We start from the raw sequence: 16,683 nt of genomic DNA on the forward strand, positions 1-16,683 counted from the left end.
TGCGCACCGCACCGCACCGCACACACCGCACCGCGCACCCTGCGCACCGCACCGCGCACTCTGCGCACCGCACACACCGCACCGCGCACCCTGCAGCGCTCACACCGCACACCGCACCGCAGACCCTGCACACCGAGCACCGCGCGCATCGCACCGCGCGCCCTGCGCACCCTGCGCACCGCACAGCCCGCACGCCGCACCGTACACCCTGCACACCGAGCACCGCACACACCGCACCGCACCGAGCACACCCTGCACACCGCACACACCGCACAGCTCGCACCGCACCCTGCGCACCGCACACCCCGCACACCCTGCGCACCACACACCGCACCGCGCACACCGCACACCTCGCACACCGCGCACCTCCCGTCCTACACACACCGCACAGCGCACAGCTCACAGACCGCACGCACCTGTCAGTTCACACCACACACCTTGCGCACCGCACACCCCAAAACTCACCTCACACACCGCACAGCTCACACACCGCACACATAAAACCTCACCTGACGCTCCGCACACCGCACACACCTCACCCGCATTCCGCACACCCCGGCCCCCCGCGGTTCCTCCCGTTCCCCGCGCAGAGCCCGCGGCAGCCTCGGAGGTGCCGGGAAGCCCCGAGCTCTGAGGGGAGAGGCGGGGGAGCCCTCCAGCGCCCCGCGGCTCGGCTGCTGCTGGGGTCCCTGCCCGGCCGCTGCCCCCGCTGGGACCCCCGGGCTGCCCGGCGGCGGGGCCGTGCGGGATGTGCGGGATGATGTGCGGGCCGCTCCGCTCGCGGAGGGGCTCCCGCCGTGTTCCCGGCGCGGGTGCTGAGCGCCTGTCGCTGTGGTTTTGTTTTCAGAAAAACACTATCAGCGGCACAATTCCCGCACCACACCCCTGTTATCATTTAGGTAAACTCCCTGCTCGAAATACTTTAAGCGGATAATAAACCAGTGGCCATATCCGTGTAAAACCCCGCAACGAGGAGCCGGGATCCTTCCTCTGGGCCGGGCGGGCGGCTCAGCGCAGCCCCGCACACCCCTCGGGGTCCGACCCGCGGACCCCCGGGGGGCCGAGCCCCCTGCCCGTGCCAGCAGCAGGGCCCGCCACAAAGCGGGGGAGGGCGCGGCCGGTGCCCGCAGGCTCACGGCAGGTGCGGGGCAGGCAGGCGGCAGGTACAGGGCTGGGCGCTGGGGCAGCGCGGGGATTTTCCCTTCCCGGGGGGGGGGGCCGCCCCTCCGCACCGGCCCCGGTGCTCCCGGGGATGCTGCGGCCGCTCGGGGCTCGCCCCGGGAGGGAGCCCCGCAGCGCGTTACGGACCGGGAGGCAGAGCGAGGGGAGGAGCGTCCAGGCCGGGGCAAAGGCATAAAACCAGCCCCAGGTGCTCGGCAGCCCCGGCGAGCGGGCGGTACCGCCGAGTACAAACTTCAGCCCCCTGCCCGGTGCCGGGCCGGCGGGAGCAGCGCGGGGTGCCCCATGCCGCCCGGCGGGACGGGGCCAGCCCCGGGGGGACCCCTCGGTGACACCCCCCGGAGCCCCTGCCGCTGTCCCCCGGGCCGTGCCCGCAGGAGGAGCCGCGCTCTCCGCCCCGGGAGGATCGCTGCGAGCCCCCGTGCAGGCAGGTGATCCGTCTGCCTTTTCTGGTTACCCTGCTCCCCACCTCCCCCGCCTTTCTTCCCCCCGGCTGGACAACTCCCTCCTTTGGAGAACACGCCCAGGTATCTGAAGAAGAGAGAAAGGGAGGAAAAAAAGGGAGAGAGAGAGAGAGAGAGAGAGAGAGGAAGATAGTTGACATTGAACCCGGGGGGAGCGCCCGGAGCCGCTGGCGCTCGGGAGGATCCCGTAGCCCATCCACTGCCAGCAAGGAGAGCGCGACGTGTGACAGGCACAGACACCGGCAGAGAGGGGAGCGGCGAGGCCGAGCGGAGCCCCCGGCCATGGTGAGTGCCCGCGGGGGCTCACCGGAGGGCAGCGGCCGGGGGCTGCCCGGGGCCGCGCTGCCCTGACCGCGGGGGCTGCCCCGACCGCGGGGGCTGCCCCTCGGGCCCCCTGCCCTCACCCCCGGCGGCACCGTTTCACATGTTGGGCTGAGACACGGCAAGCAAGGAATATGAACAGGAAAACAAGGCGCTGGATCTTCCACATCTTCCTGAGCCTGGGGATTGTGTATATCAAGATCGGGTAAGTAACTTTTTTTTTTTTTTTTTTTTTTCTCTCCCTTTCTTTCTTTTATAACAATCGCGCTCTCTCTCGCTCCCAGCCTAACCTGCCCAGACCTGTTACTATTTAACTCGGGAAGTCTCAAAAAAAAGAAACGATGATGGTAGCGATCGCGATTATTTCTGAAAAGACAGGTAGAGCCCCCGCACCTTCGAGCCACCCTCGGGGGCGCAGCCTCCGGCGGGGCGGGCTGGGCCGGCGGGGTCGGGGGGATCCGTGCGGGGACCCCCGGGGCAGCGGGGACCCCCGGGGCAGCGGGTCCCTGTGCCCGCGGGTCCCGGCGCGGTGCCGCGGCCGCCCCGCTCCCGCCTCTGCCTCCCGCAGCCCGGGGCGGGCTCCGCTTCCCCGCGCGGGGATCCCCGGGCGGCTGCGGGAGGAGGATGCGCCGAGGGAGCCGCGCGGGGCCGCGCTCCGCTCCCGCAGCATCCCCGGCCCCGCCAGGTGCGCCCGGCGGCGGGGGCTGAGCGCCCGGGTTATGCCCCTTCCTTCCCTCCCTCCCTTCCTCCCTTCCTCGACCTGTTCCACGGGAGAGGGAAAACCCTCCCAGCCCGCTCCGCTGCCGGTGCGTGGCCGGGCACGCAACGCCCGCCGTGCGCGCGTTAATTTAGGAAGGAGGAAGTCGGGTCCCGTTTTGGCCGCAGCCCCAGCCCGGGCTGTGCGGGAAGCGGCGGGTTTTCCCGGGGATGCAGCCCGGGGAGGCGGCGGGGGCTGCGGCTGCCCCCGGGACCCGCCTCAGCCACCGCCGGGGTCTTGTCGTTGCAGGGGATTTTCCTCGGTGGTGGCCCTGGGAGCCAGCATCATCTGTAACAAGATCCCGGGCCTCGCCCCCCGGCAGCGGGCCATCTGCCAGAGCAGGCCCGACGCTATCATCGTCATCGGGGAAGGGTCCCAGATGGGCATCAACGAGTGCCAGTTCCAGTTCCGCAACGGGCGCTGGAACTGCTCTGCCCTGGGAGAGAGGACTGTCTTCGGGAAGGAGCTGAAAGTGGGTACGTTGCCTCTCTGCTCGCTACTCACCCCGAAGGGGGGCACACGGGGAGTGTCACGGGCACAGCTTCTGGCACAGGGACGGGCCAGCCGGGTCACCTGGCCAGGGCTGTCACCTTGAGCGTCTTCACCTGGGCGCCGTGGCTGTCCCTGCTGACACGGCACGTCCCGGCGCTGGGAACCTGCCGAGGGACAGGAGGGCGCTGCCACATGCGTGAGCTTCCAGCACCGTGTTTCACTCTCCTGCCCCCACAAACCCTTCTGGAAAGGTTTGGTCTGTGCACGCACAGGGCGGCAGCCTCATTCGTGTACTTAAGGATGCAGAAAAGGTGTTTGGTTCTGGTTGAAGGCAGTGGTAGGAGGCTGAATGCTGAGCACACTCCTGGGGGGCAGGCACCTCAGCCGTGATACTGACCTGATGCTTGTAGCTGTTGGGATGGAGGTCCAGCAATCAGCCCCATCCTGAGAGATTTCCAGCACACGGAATAGTTACTCTGTAGCCACTCTTCCTGGTGCCCTCCCACCAGGAAGAAGGGGAGTCAGTGTTCTGGTTTGAGATGTCAGGGCAATTTCAAATGGACTGTTCCAATCAACAGCCAGAAGATCCCATTTCCAGTGTCCATTTTTATTCCAGCTATTGCAACAGTATGAAATATATAGAAATTCTTAACTAAAAAAAAAACCCATTAATAATGACAAACCTGAACACCTCAGGAAACAGAGCTGAGGTTAAAGCTCTCCTACTCCTGTACTGCAAAACACACCATCATGGAGCTTGCTTTGGTGAGGAAAAGTCACTTCCAAGTTCAGGTATAGCCATGTTTAGAGCCATCATTGGAAGCTAATCACTCACAGCACAGCATTCTGCATCCAGAAGATGAAGCTGGGGTCTGTGGTTTCCAGCCTTGGGGTTTTTCTGTCTCCTCCCCACCTTAAAATGCAGATGCAAACAAATCAGAAAACCAATCAAGTGGTGCTTAGTGTGATAGAAAATATGGATGTTTCATGGGAATGGAAGAAGTGACCAAGGACTGAAGCTAGAAGTGCCCCGAGCAGTCATCCAGCCATTGTGCCTGGATTCTAGTGAGTTGGGAAACCCTTTGGACTGGGCTGGCTCCAGGCACCATTTAGTTAGACATGGACAAATGGCAGGATATGGCCCTGGTACCTCATTCCTTGCTACAGCATTGCCACTCTGCTCTGGAACTCCTGAGAATGCCTGGCATTACCTGAACGTATATTTTTTCACATGTGTGCACACTCAGGTGTGTGTTTCCCAAAACTTAAGAGACATAAGGAAAGAACAAGACAAGTAAATCTGAAAGCCCCCTGTGAGTGGCTGATCTTTCAACACCTTTGATAATAAAAGGCAGAGTCAAGCAGGGAATGTAAAAACCACCCTGCATGACATTGTGAAACATCTGAAAATTGACCATTTATTAGGATTAGCCCATTGTTCCTTGAGCTGAGCTGTTCCTGCCAGTGATCCTTGCAAGTGTTTGCCACTTATGCCAGTGAAGAGTCCATTTGGATGGCTGACAGGTTTGGGCTCATTTAGTCAAAGAGTAACATTTCCTTAAACAGAAAATGTGAGAAGGATTTCTTCTTCTCTAACGAATCAAAACTGCAGAGTTATTGGGGACTGTTGTATAAACATGCACTCAGTTCCTCCTCCCCGCTCCCAAAATCGAATTATTTAGCTAGCAGGTTATATTTAGGTCCTTTTAAAGAAAGTCAATATAAAGGAAGTAGACTTTGATCTGTCTTTGAGGTGATAACTCTTAATATGTTCTATCTACCCATTATGAGGCTAAGATGGATAGGGCAAATTCGTCGTTGCTTTTGGAACACAGATTTTGAATGCCATCCAAATTATATAAAATTCATTTAAAGAATAACCAAAACCTTCAAATTTAAACAGGTTATACATTTACATCTGAAAATAAACTTCGATAAGAATTGCACAGGTTTGAAATCTGCAGTGGTGAATTTTACTTGCACACAAGACATGCAAGGTGTCTCGAGGATAAATACACTCATGCCCTCATTATCATCTAATCACTCCTGCTCTGTTTCTCTCCTTGTTCTTCCACTTCCTCCTTATAGGCATGTAGAGAAACCTAGGATGCCTGACATGGCTCATCTTTCTATGGCTATAAGGAAGAAGTGTCTGTTCCCTTCATTTCTCTCCTTCCTCTAAGGTCTCTCTGTCGGGGTGTGCTATAGAGAACCATTAAGAAAGAAAGGCTAATATTTCCCTCTGGTTAGAAAAGGTGAAACCTCTCTGCTATAAAGCCATAAATCAAATCTGGTGCCCACAACCAGGAGGTGGTCAGGCCTCAGTGCCTTACCCTAAACAAGAACAGCCCAGGTTAACTTTTGGGCAAAGATCCTTGGATCCTTGGAGCTGTTTTAACCAGCAGCAACAGTTCCAGATTCTCTGCTCTTTGGCACAATGTGCATTTCACAAACCTCTATTCAAACAGCAACCTTTTACCAAGATGATCCAAGGGCTGGAGCAGCTCTGCTCTGGAGCCAGGCTGGGAGAGTTGGGGTGTTCAGCCTGGAGAAGAGAAGGCTCCAGGGAGACCTTAGAGCACCTTCCAGTGCCTGAAGGGGCTCCAGGAAAGCTGGGGAGGGGCTTTTCATCAGAGAAGACAGTGACAGGACAAGGGGTGATGGTTTTAAACTGAGAGAGGGGAGACTTAGGTGAGATATTAGGAAGAAATTCTTCACTCTAAGGGTGGTGAGGAGCTGGAATGGGTTGCCCAGGGAGGTTGTTGATGCCCCAGCCCTGGAGGTCTTCAAGGCCAGGTTGGATGAGGTTTTGTGCAACCTGGTCTAGTGGTTCCCTGCTCATGGCAGGGGGGTTGGAGCTTGGTGATCTTTAAGGTCCCTTCCAACCTTGATAGTTCTATAATTCTATGATTTACAGCATTCCAAGGCCAATTACACTTCTCGGCCAACTGCATCCTGTAAGTTATTACCTTGAAGAAGACTGGGCACCTTTGTCTTGCCTCTTGCAACACAGTCACTGCCCTCATTCCCCTGCCGTGCCCCTGGAGCAGCCCTGCTGCCTGGCTCTGGGATCTGGGAATGGCTGCAGGGCCTCTGACCAGCCTGGGAGGATGTGCTGAAGGAACTCTGATGCTGACAGGATTTGTCTGTGTTGGCCCATACAAATAAGTTCCCTTGGATACCACAGAGTCCTGTGAACCATTCCTCAGCCCATGACTCTGATGGCACACCAAGCTAAAGCTCTTCAAACCCAGGTTTCTTTACTTTCACCTCCATTAGGTATTCTGGTTCAGGCAAATGGACCCAAAGTATTTAAATTCTCGTGTTGACACTGCAGGGTGATTCAGGAGGCCTAAGTTCTCCTTGCAGCTCTGCTGTGGCTGAGGGACCCTGGCACTCTGCTCCTCTGTCCTTCTCTTGTATTTTTAAAAAGGCAACAGGGATACAAGCCTTGGTAACACACTTTGAAGTCTCTAGAAGGAAAGAATCAAACAAAATGTTCCCGTTCTAATCTGCAGCATGCATGTAGCTGCATTTTAACAAATTCACATATAATCTGTCTTCCAGTGCTAATTTAGTTGTAGAGTTATAGTTAGCAGCCATTTAAATTCACCCATGCTTCATACAGCATATTTGTGATCACAGACTGAGTTTCCAGCTCCTTCTAGCATACTCCTGACCAGTGCAGAGCATATGCTCTCTGTTTCTTGAGTCATTTTTCCTAGTTTGTCCTTCAAAAGATTCTTCCCTACTGACACACTGTGAATATCTTATCATGACAGCTGGTGACAATAGTGCCAATAACATGAAGAGAAATAACAGAATAAACTGGAGCTGAGGACTGGGTCCAATTTCGACAGGAAATGATGAAGTCACAGTCAGGATCAACACAAGGATTTTATTTTTTTTTTTCTAGACAGTTCTGTAGTCACCTTATTAATAATGTAAAGTCACAAAGAGAATTTTTAAAATAACCATGGAGATGATGCAACACTGCAGCTATGGACACTTTTAAATACAAACCTATTTGTCACACTGGTCAGCAGTTCTGTTCCTGAAGAGCAACAAACCCATGAACAAACCCAAGGCTTTAAAGCAGGATAGGCCCAAACCTTCCTGCCCACCTCTGTCAGGGGAAGTCTGGTTCAAGGCTGAACATCTGAGCAACCAGGGATGCCTCTGACAGACTCTGAAAATCAGATTTGGGCTCTGAAGGGTCACAGGAAGAGCAGGTGGCAAAGGCTTTTCACCAGGTGTCTTTGTAGCCCTCTTGGCAGCGTCCGACCTTGTGCACAGGCCGCAGGAGCTTTGCTGTGGGTGGTGATCACAAGCCAAGGAGTAACTACCTCAAGTCACTGCACTGGGATGGGGGCACATTTCCTGGTACCCAGAGGACAGCACCTTATTGGCATCATAGAGCAAAACCACAAAACTACAAACCAGGGCCCTTTGGCCAGTCTGAGCAGCACTGCCACACTGAAACCAGACCTCCCAACAGAAAATAAAGCAGTTTGGCTGCATCTACCAAGTGACACAGCAAAGTGGAAACTCATTTCAGCCCGGATCTAGGACAAGAAAGGCACATCAACCTTGAAGAAGGTGCCACGGACCCTGCCTGGGAGAGGATGGAGGGAATCAGGCAAGGGCTGTGAAGACACATGGTGGCATCTCAAGAGCTTTCCAGCAAAACTGTTTTCAACCAAGGTTTCACCCTTGTCTTACCGAAACGCACCAATTCTTTGGCTTCTTTTACACTGAAAAATGTTTCCGTATCATCACTTTGGTATGTTCACCCATCCAGCTTGGCTGATGTGGCTAAGGAAAGCTGAAATCTAAGCAAGAATCCACACAGACAAACTTGTCTCAAAGGCTTTGGGCACAGCAGGTCAGCTCAGCACCACATGTGCTGCGCACAACCCTGTGACTCGGGGGTCGTTACGGGGTACCCAGATGTAGCCATGAGAAGAGGAGAGGTTGTTAGCTTTCCCCCACCCAGGGCACTGCTGGCTCTGCACTGCCCACTGGAATGATTTTAGCAGTCATTTATTTTCCACATATTAAAAGAGACTTTGCTTCTATGGCTTCAGCAGTGTGAGGGCAGAGGGGACACTCCCACTCCTGCCTCCTGAAACAGATGAGAACTGTCCTACAAGCCAAACTCTAACTAGCTGGTTCAGCAGCTACCAGGAACTACCTTTTTTGCTAGTATGCAAAAGAGAGCAAGGTCTAGCTCACTCTCCTGTCTGGACTGTTAGAGTTACAAGAAAAATAACAGAATAAAACTTCATTTTTTTCACTGTGTTGAAGGCAAACATTTGAAATCATCCCAGTACAGGTGTGTTCAAGAGAGACTTTCATCTCCAACCATTTTCTAGAGCTTTTTGATTTGCAATATCGTAATCTCAGCTTTTAAAGTCTGATTCTTTGAATTATAAAAGAACAGATCAAGTAAACAACCCCTGGTAGATCGTAATGGAAATGCTTGCTGCTTTTCTATTGCATGTATAATTACCTGCACAAGTCTGAGGGAAATGAGGTTCTAGTTGCTGCTGCACTACTAGAGGTGTAGTTGATATTTAGAAGAAAAGTTGATAAATACTCTGCTGAACCATTGGTGTTCTGAAACCCCCAAGCTATACAGAAGATTGTAATGAACAGGAGTCTTGCTATCTACTCAGGCAAGCTCAGAATTTGCATTTCTGTGCTAACTTTCCAGGTTTTAATGTCAGCATCTTGCACCAGAACAGTTATTTGCAGGGAAAACAGAGGCCAGGCTGAAATGCAGCCTGCACCCCCAAACCCCAGCATGCTGCTTTATGCCAAAAAGCCAATCTTTCTCAGCAGGGACTGTCACTGTAAGATAAAACATTGCCCCAAGGTCACTGCAGTTGGAATTCCCACCAGAAGGTTTTCATACCTGCCTTCAGATGTGTCTTGTGAGTACATGTTTCAGAGCAACAAAAAGATTACATGTCATGAAGAGGTAGCAGAGCTCTCTCCCACTGCAGGTCAGTGGTGGGGCTCTCTGAAGTGAGGCAGTGCTGGGGAGGGATCTGAGCCCTCTGAAAAGGGGAAAATCTTGTTTGAGCTCCAGAATGCTGCCTGTGATTTTTGTCGTGCACATGCCTTGAGCAGCAACTTTATAAGCTGAAAGAGGGCATTTTCAAATACAGCTGGAGTGTCTCCTTTCCAAGAATTTCATGTGTTGATGAAACAAACTTTACCTTGGGAAAGTGGGCAGTGACTAAACCCCCCAAATGCCTCTTAGAGCAACTCTACTCCTTTTATTTATTGCTACTAATATTTGCAAAGAACACACTGGCAATTTATGGGGAACTGTAATTTTTATTTTGAGTTAGTACAATATTTTGTATGCAAAAATTTGAACCATTACAGAAGGGAGGGAAAAATAGGATAGGGATATTTCAATATTTTTTTTTTTAAGCTACCATTTTCATGAATCAGACATGCTAGGTTAAAGAAAGATAAAAATAAAAAGCCTGCCAGACCCTACCTAGTCTACCGAGGAATGGGGAGGCACACCCCAAAGTAGGCAGAAGATGAGCTCTTTTTTTTTTCTAGCTCTGAGTTATGGCCCCTGTAGAGCAGTGGGAAGTAATGCCAGCTCTGGCACATAATTGGCAAGGTACCTTGTGTTTTCCACCTATATATTTGCACAATCATATTTCAGCTCGTGTCACTGCAGGTAACTCCCTCCCTGACCCTTTGGCTTTAAATAGCAGAAAACACAACCCATGTTTTCCAGTGAGATAAACAGAAATTTGTCTTTTTTATTTCACAGCTTAGTCAATTTATGAGGGAGACTGATAGGGCAGGCCAAGCTGTTCAGAAACACACTTAGATCCTGAGAGGTACTGAACTGCTGAGCACCCACCAGCTTCCTGCAAGTAAATCCCCTCAGTATCTGGCTGGCTTAGGTTCTGCTTCCCATGCAACATATTGTGCTTCTATTTAAAACTAACTTTTAATTTCTAATCAGTGTGAATCAAGCCTTTTACAAACTGTTCAAGCTTTAAGATCAAACTTTAAAAAACCCTTAAATGAGCTAAATGAAAACCAGAATGCAGAGAACTTGGGAGCTGACACACAGGCAGGGCACTTGCTGCTCAGCCAAACCCAGTCTCACAAAGTGACCCACAAGAGCAAGGCTGTGCAAGGGTGGATTTGCAGGTCAGTGCTCCAAGGTATGCATGAGTTGCCTATAATTATGCTCAGTGTTAGGAGAGCCACCTGTGCTGGTGGTATTTATGTTCACACTTACCTGTGGTAATCTTGGTGCTTCCCTTTCTAACATCTGACACTCTGTGATGATGATGGACTGTGCTGAGCTCAGAGACAAAGTTCCAGACACCCTGGGATTGTCACCTCCTACCCAGCAAAGGGTCTAAAGACAGGAGTCCAGTGCTTTGGAGGACAATTTGAATCAATGCTGCAGGAATCCTGGAAGCCCTGGATGCCAAGCTACCTGCCATCAAAGCAAATGCAGCTGCAGCACACTGCACACCTCCCTGCAGGAGGAGCAGGAAGAGCAGGGACATCCTGATGCCCAGTAAATGAAGAAAAGCCGCTGTGTTCACAGAGCCATGGAGCACTGGTTTAGGCTGAGGACAGTCCCAGGCCTGGCTGGGGGAGCAGAGCCAGGCAGACATCAGTGTCCTCCCCACTGCCAGGCCCAGTGCTGCTGGGTGGCACTGGGGGGTCAGGCCAAGGAGCTGGAACTTCCATAAACTGCAGCCACACCTCGACGTGCTGCCATGGTTAGGAAGCCCTGTCAGATCACCAGCCTTGGAAAGGATCAGAGCAACCTCTGAAAGGCAGCCAGATCCTCTGCTGGCATTTCTGACACCTGGAGCTGAGCTCTGGGGTGCATTCCTGAAGCCTCTGCTTGTTCCAGTGGGAAGAACGTGCCACTCAGGAGCTGAAAGGGTGGCCTCCAGCCTTTGCACACAGAGCTAGCTCTCCACCTTGCTCCACAACTGCTGGAGGTCTTGGGCAGCTGTTGGTCTTTCTTTTGCCAGTTTCCTCATCATTAACAGTTTTATGTGCACCCTTGCAAGTCACTGGCTGGAAGAGCCTCCACAAAATCCTCTTCAGTTGACCCGGTATCCAGGATCACGATTTGCACTGATTCTCCACAAAGCTCAGCTTGTTCACTGAATGCATTTTTAAATTAAACTTTTGCCTTCTTTACAAATAATTTAAATAGTCACAGGCTTAAGTCTAGTTTCAGTTTAAGGATGGATTCTGTGGGAACTGATTTAATTTCTAGGTCTCCACCAGATGAACGGGTCAGAAAATTTTTCAAGAGACAGTCTGAGCGGCTCGTGTGCCTTTTATTTAAACCCTCTCCAAAGGTCTTTTCTGATCTCACTGCTGAAAACACACCAGTTTACTCTTTCACTTACTGTCTGATCTTTCTAGCTAACCAGAGAAAGCCATGACTGCAGATTTGGGTTATCTGCACTCTTTCACTTACACAGAAGAGCAGAGCCCTCGGTGTTACCATCAGCCCACTCTCTGTTTTGCTAGGAAAGCAGTGTTTTGCTTGTTCTGGTCATTAGCCAAAGTGGGCTGCGTGTCACATGGTGTGACACTGCTGCCAGTTCTGTTCTTTCCTTGCCTTGTGTTTTGTACCACATCTCCTGCTTTGTCAACTTCCTTTGTCCTCCTGGACCAGAAGTGCTATTCCCACCTACGAAGCGCTTTGTGATGCTACAGTCACTGTCACCTGCAGCTAAAAGTGAACATGAGAGGGTCTCAGTATTGTGGTTCTACTAAAACCCGACCTTTTTCTAACACAAAGATCCCAAATTTATTACTTCTAAATTTGCAGAGGGGCAGTAAGGCACAGGTCTGGGTTGGCTGTCAGATGCACACAGAAAGTGTAGGCTGGAAAGCAAACAAGAGAGGAAATAATGGAGTGTTGTATTAGCTCACTGCCCAAACTGTTCATCTTTGGGAATGCAGAAGTGATGAGGTTGTGCCTTTCAACCCGGCTGTAATTAGAGATTAGGCTGAGCGTGGAAGTGCTGTGCCCTGCTCAGCCTGCCCTAGAGCAGCAGCAGAAGCTCAGGGGAAATAAACTCCAGGAGCAGGTGCCCCAGTGCAGCCTGTCCCAGCAGTTCTTCCCTCCCCGATCCTCCAGGGGCTTCTGTGAAATCAGAGGCAGGGCAGGAGGATTTGTTAGTTGAAAGTGGGAGGAAAACACCTTCTCACTATCCCATTTGGTTACAAAACCCCCACCACACTGTTTTGGCATCTAAAACTCTCACAGAAGAGGCTCAAACTGAGCTGGGCCCTCCCCTGCCCTGTGTGCTGGTGTTTCCATGAGCCAGGCAGGGTCATGGAGCTGAAAAAGGTGAATCATTTATGGAAAACAGGGATAGCCTGATGCAGACCTGACAAGCCTGTGCCACTTTATCAATACTGCACAAGTGCCAAGGCACTTCCTTCCTGGATCAATTCCTCCAGACACTTACTTTGTTTACCTTGTAATCTCTTAACATTGAGTTTTACAGCTGTTAAACTTTCCCCTCCAAAAGGACAAAATTATAAAGTAACATAATTTGTGTAGTATATTTTATGATCAAGCTTGACACTGGATTCTGATTCTGCCTGTGCTAGTTTTATACCCTCTGCCTTGCATTTTGTTCCCCTCCAAGGAGCAAAGGAGCTGCTTAGCCTTTACAGTGTTGAGTGTGAGAGATTAAAATGATCTCCCAGTGTTTTTTATTCTAGTTCTTGAAAACAACTTGTGCTAGATCAGAAATCATCCAACCAAAGGAAAACAGAACAAGATGCAAATACTTTTCAATGCTGTGCCTCATGACAGAGAAACCAGGTGTAATGCATTGCTGAGCAGAGAACCAGGGACTTCTTATTGTACCCTCCCTTGTTTATCAGTGCATTTTTCATAGTGTTGTATTTAAAATAGAGATGATATTGGTGAGGATAAACTGGAGGAGGAACTAGAAAGATGCCCTGGCTGGTCCTGGTGGATTTCCCCTGGAGTGGGACCCCATTGCCACCTGCCTCCTCTGGTGCACAGAAGCACTGAGAACAGAACTCCAAATACACCTAACCCTGGCATTGCTATCCCATGTTCAGAGCTTCATGAAAAGCCAGTAGATATAGAAAGCCTTATCTGCCAAGCCCACAGTCCTAACAATTCACCATTTTATGATTTTCTTCTTTTTAAAGAAGGGAAAACAAGAAGGCAGTCTGGTACTGGGCAGGTTCCTCAGTGAGCACTGTGCATAGCAGCATCAACAGGAATGCTGCCTGTGCCAATAAAATGGCACCAACCTGCCTATGAACACATTCTGATTATGCCATCTTGCTTTCCATTTGACTTCCTTGCCATAAGGAAGTGACTATTTTTCACTTATTGTCACATTCAGCGACAAGTAGAGAAATCTAGATCATATATGTGAAAGGGATGTAGCTGAGAATAAAATGCCTGCAAGATTTCTTTCCCAAGTGGTTCTTCTTTTGTGAAATGCAATAAACGGCAGAAACGTGCTTGGTTCATGTAGAATAATCTACTGCCAGCAGCTGAGGTCTGCCAGAACTCAACTGGTGGGTGTTTGGAGAACAGAAGCTGATCTTCCCATCTGCCCACCCCTAATTAAGAGCCTGATTCTGATCCTGTTGATACAAGGGTTCATTTTGTCACTGGAGAAATCAGAGAGGGGATAAGGTCTTAGTTTGGGAGATCCAAGAATTTTTATTTGGGAGATCCAAGAATTTTTAAAGGGCTGTTTGATACACATGGGCAAACCTCCTTACATTTGGAAGAGCCCCTCTCTCAGCAGAACTGGTTCCAAAAGCCTCACGGATCCCATAGGAGCCACATGTGGGAAACCCACACACCAGAATGGAAGAAAGCTTCAAGAAGATAAATTAAGTCACAGATTTAAAGCGAGAACCTCCCTCCAAACAGAAGCCTGTCATTATTACCATATTGCACAAAATCGTATTGGCTTAACCTCTTCCCAACAGCCTTCTGGTGAGGCTGTTACTACCCCTTGCTTTTGTCACGGGACCCACAACAGGCCAGGATTTATGATTTTTTTTTTTTTTCCATCCTGTGAGAAATTTTGAAATTGAAACTTATTTCACTGAGGTTGCACAAATGTCGGTGTTGAAAACTTTGTGTCACCTACAATGTGAAAAAAAAAATCCCAATTCAGGCAGAACATTTTCAGAACAAGATTTCTAACAGAGGCAGTTTTCCTGTCAAAATACCTTTCCGTGTAGAATGAACTTTCTACATAAAATCCCCTTTTTCAGCTGGTTTTTAAAAACGTTGGATATGGGTGTTTTCGCAATTTCACTCCCAATTCCACCTATTCTCCTTTTTTTTTTTTTCCTTTCTTTTTTGAGCTATAACATTTGTCACCCTATAAAAAGGTTGAATTTGACTACTTCTAATACCATCTGGGAATATGGACGTGCAGCTGCCCAAGCAAAGCTTTCTCCTGCTACCTCCTGGACAGCTCTCATTCCAGAGAGCGAACATCCCCACAAATCAATACTCAGGAGCGACCTGCTTATGCTTGCAGGTTTGCAGCACTTCTAAGAATAGCCTTCTGCTGTTAGCATTGCAGGGCCTTGTCTCTCTGCTCCTGGTTAAGGTCACCAGGTTGTATTTCTGACACTCTTTCCCTTTCAGGTAGCAGGGAAGCAGCGTTCACCTACGCCATCATCGCCGCCGGCGTCGCGCACGCCATCACGGCCGCCTGCACGCAGGGCAACCTGAGCGACTGTGGCTGTGACAAGGAAAAACAGGGACAGTACCACAAGGAGGAAGGGTGGAAGTGGGGAGGCTGCTCAGCTGACATCAGATACGGGATAGGATTCGCCAAAGTGTTTGTGGACGCGCGGGAGATCAAGCAGAACGCACGGACGCTCATGAACCTGCACAACAACGAGGCCGGGAGGAAGGTGAGTACCAGGGTCCTGTCCCGGGGCTGGAGAGGGGTCTGAGCACGTGCAGGGTGTGAGAACTCCAGCCTGCTTTAGTGCCAGCCTCATTGCACAGTAGACACCTTTGCAAGTTATGCCAGCTTGCTTGCTGGGCCATGTGTCCGTCAAATATTTGTATAAATGTTACTGGAGAAGAGGAGACCAAGGGGGGATCTCATTGATGCTTAAAAGTATCTACAGGAGGTGTCAGGAGGCTGGGGCCAGTCTCTTTTCTGCAGTGTCCAATGACAAGGGGCAATGAGCACCAGCTGGAGCACAGGAGGGTCAAGCTAAACACAAGGAAAAACTGTTGTGAGGGTGACAGAGCCCTGGGACAGGCTGCCCAGGGAGGTGGTGGAGTCTCCCTCTCCAGAGACATTCCAAACCCGCCTGGACGTGTTCCTGTGGGATCCACTGGAGGTCATGCTGCTCTGGCAGGGGGGTTGGACTAGATGATCTTCAGAGGTCCCTTCCAAGCCTGACCACTCTGTGACTCTGTGCCTGTTTACAGTTGTAAAAAACAAAACAAAACAAAACAAGCATTTTATCTGGGAAGTCAAACGTGCTGATGTTAACATCCTGGCCTGCTACCGTGTGGGTGAACGGGATTCTCGTCAGGTTCAGACATGAACTTCTCCCTCATTTGAAAAGGGATCATTTTCACCCAACTGTTCAAACCTTCCTCTTGGTGGGAGGACTACCTCTTCAAGGAGAAAAATGCTGCAGCAAAAAAGGCCACAGGTTGACTCACTGTGACTCTGTGGTAGGGATTTGGTTTATCATTTTGCAGAGGAGCACTCCCACCCTCTCCCTGGTCTTTGGGACTGGGTAGCTGGAAGCAGCTGCTGCAGACCCAGTGCTCAGGAAGGCAGGAATTCAGCAGCTCCCAGCAGGCAGGTTTCCTGTGGATCCTGGGCCCTGGCTGTGCCGGGTTTGCTGCCTTTGTCCTTGGCTGCGCTCACCAGATTTCCGACAGCCAGTGGCAGCCGCTGGAGATGCAAGACTCAGTCTGATCCCTGCTCCTTAGAAACCCTGCAGGTCAGGAGATCCCCAGAACGTCTCAGAACAGTCTCAGGGGTGGAGGGGCTCTGATTCCAGCCAGGAATGGCCAGGGGATGTCTGTGTGCTCCCCATGTGGCTGTGCAGGTACCACCTGGTGCTGGTTTCCGTGCGGGAGCCACCTCTGCCCACTGCACCTTATGGAACGAGTGCAGCTCCTCTTGCTCTCCTGGCTCCCTCTTTTGCCTTCTCCACTCTTTGTGCTCCTGGGTAGTAGGACTGATCTCAGCATTATGTTAGTGTGGCTTAGAAGCAAATGGGAGAAGGAAGCTAGGAACAGCAGATAATTTGTGGATACTGTTTTCGTTGTGGTAATTACCTGTAGGCTCTGAGACAGCTCCGCTGACACTGGAGCCAAGCAGATGGCATTGAAGAAAAGCAACTTCCACCCCAAACAAAAGCCTAACTTTTCTTTCATTTAAT

The 16,683-nt window shown here is 51.1% G+C and overlaps 1 protein-coding gene across 1 annotated transcript in view; it reads left to right on the forward strand.

Moving 5' to 3' along the window:
* Positions 1 to 1,456: 1,456 nt before the first annotated feature.
* Positions 1,457 to 16,683, forward strand: part of WNT7A (Wnt family member 7A) — a 41,102-nt gene continuing 25,875 nt past the window's right edge. The window contains exons 1-3 of the mRNA XM_051627478.1: positions 1,457 to 2,169; positions 2,971 to 3,197; positions 14,909 to 15,180. Coding sequence (XP_051483438.1) covers positions 2,099 to 2,169; positions 2,971 to 3,197; positions 14,909 to 15,180 — 570 coding nt within the window. The 5' untranslated portion in view covers positions 1,457 to 2,098. The remainder of the gene's footprint in view (positions 2,170 to 2,970; positions 3,198 to 14,908; positions 15,181 to 16,683) is intronic.

This window comes from Apus apus, chromosome 9, assembly GCF_020740795.1.
Source record: "Apus apus isolate bApuApu2 chromosome 9, bApuApu2.pri.cur, whole genome shotgun sequence".
Taxonomy (NCBI): Eukaryota; Metazoa; Chordata; class Aves; order Apodiformes; family Apodidae; genus Apus; species Apus apus.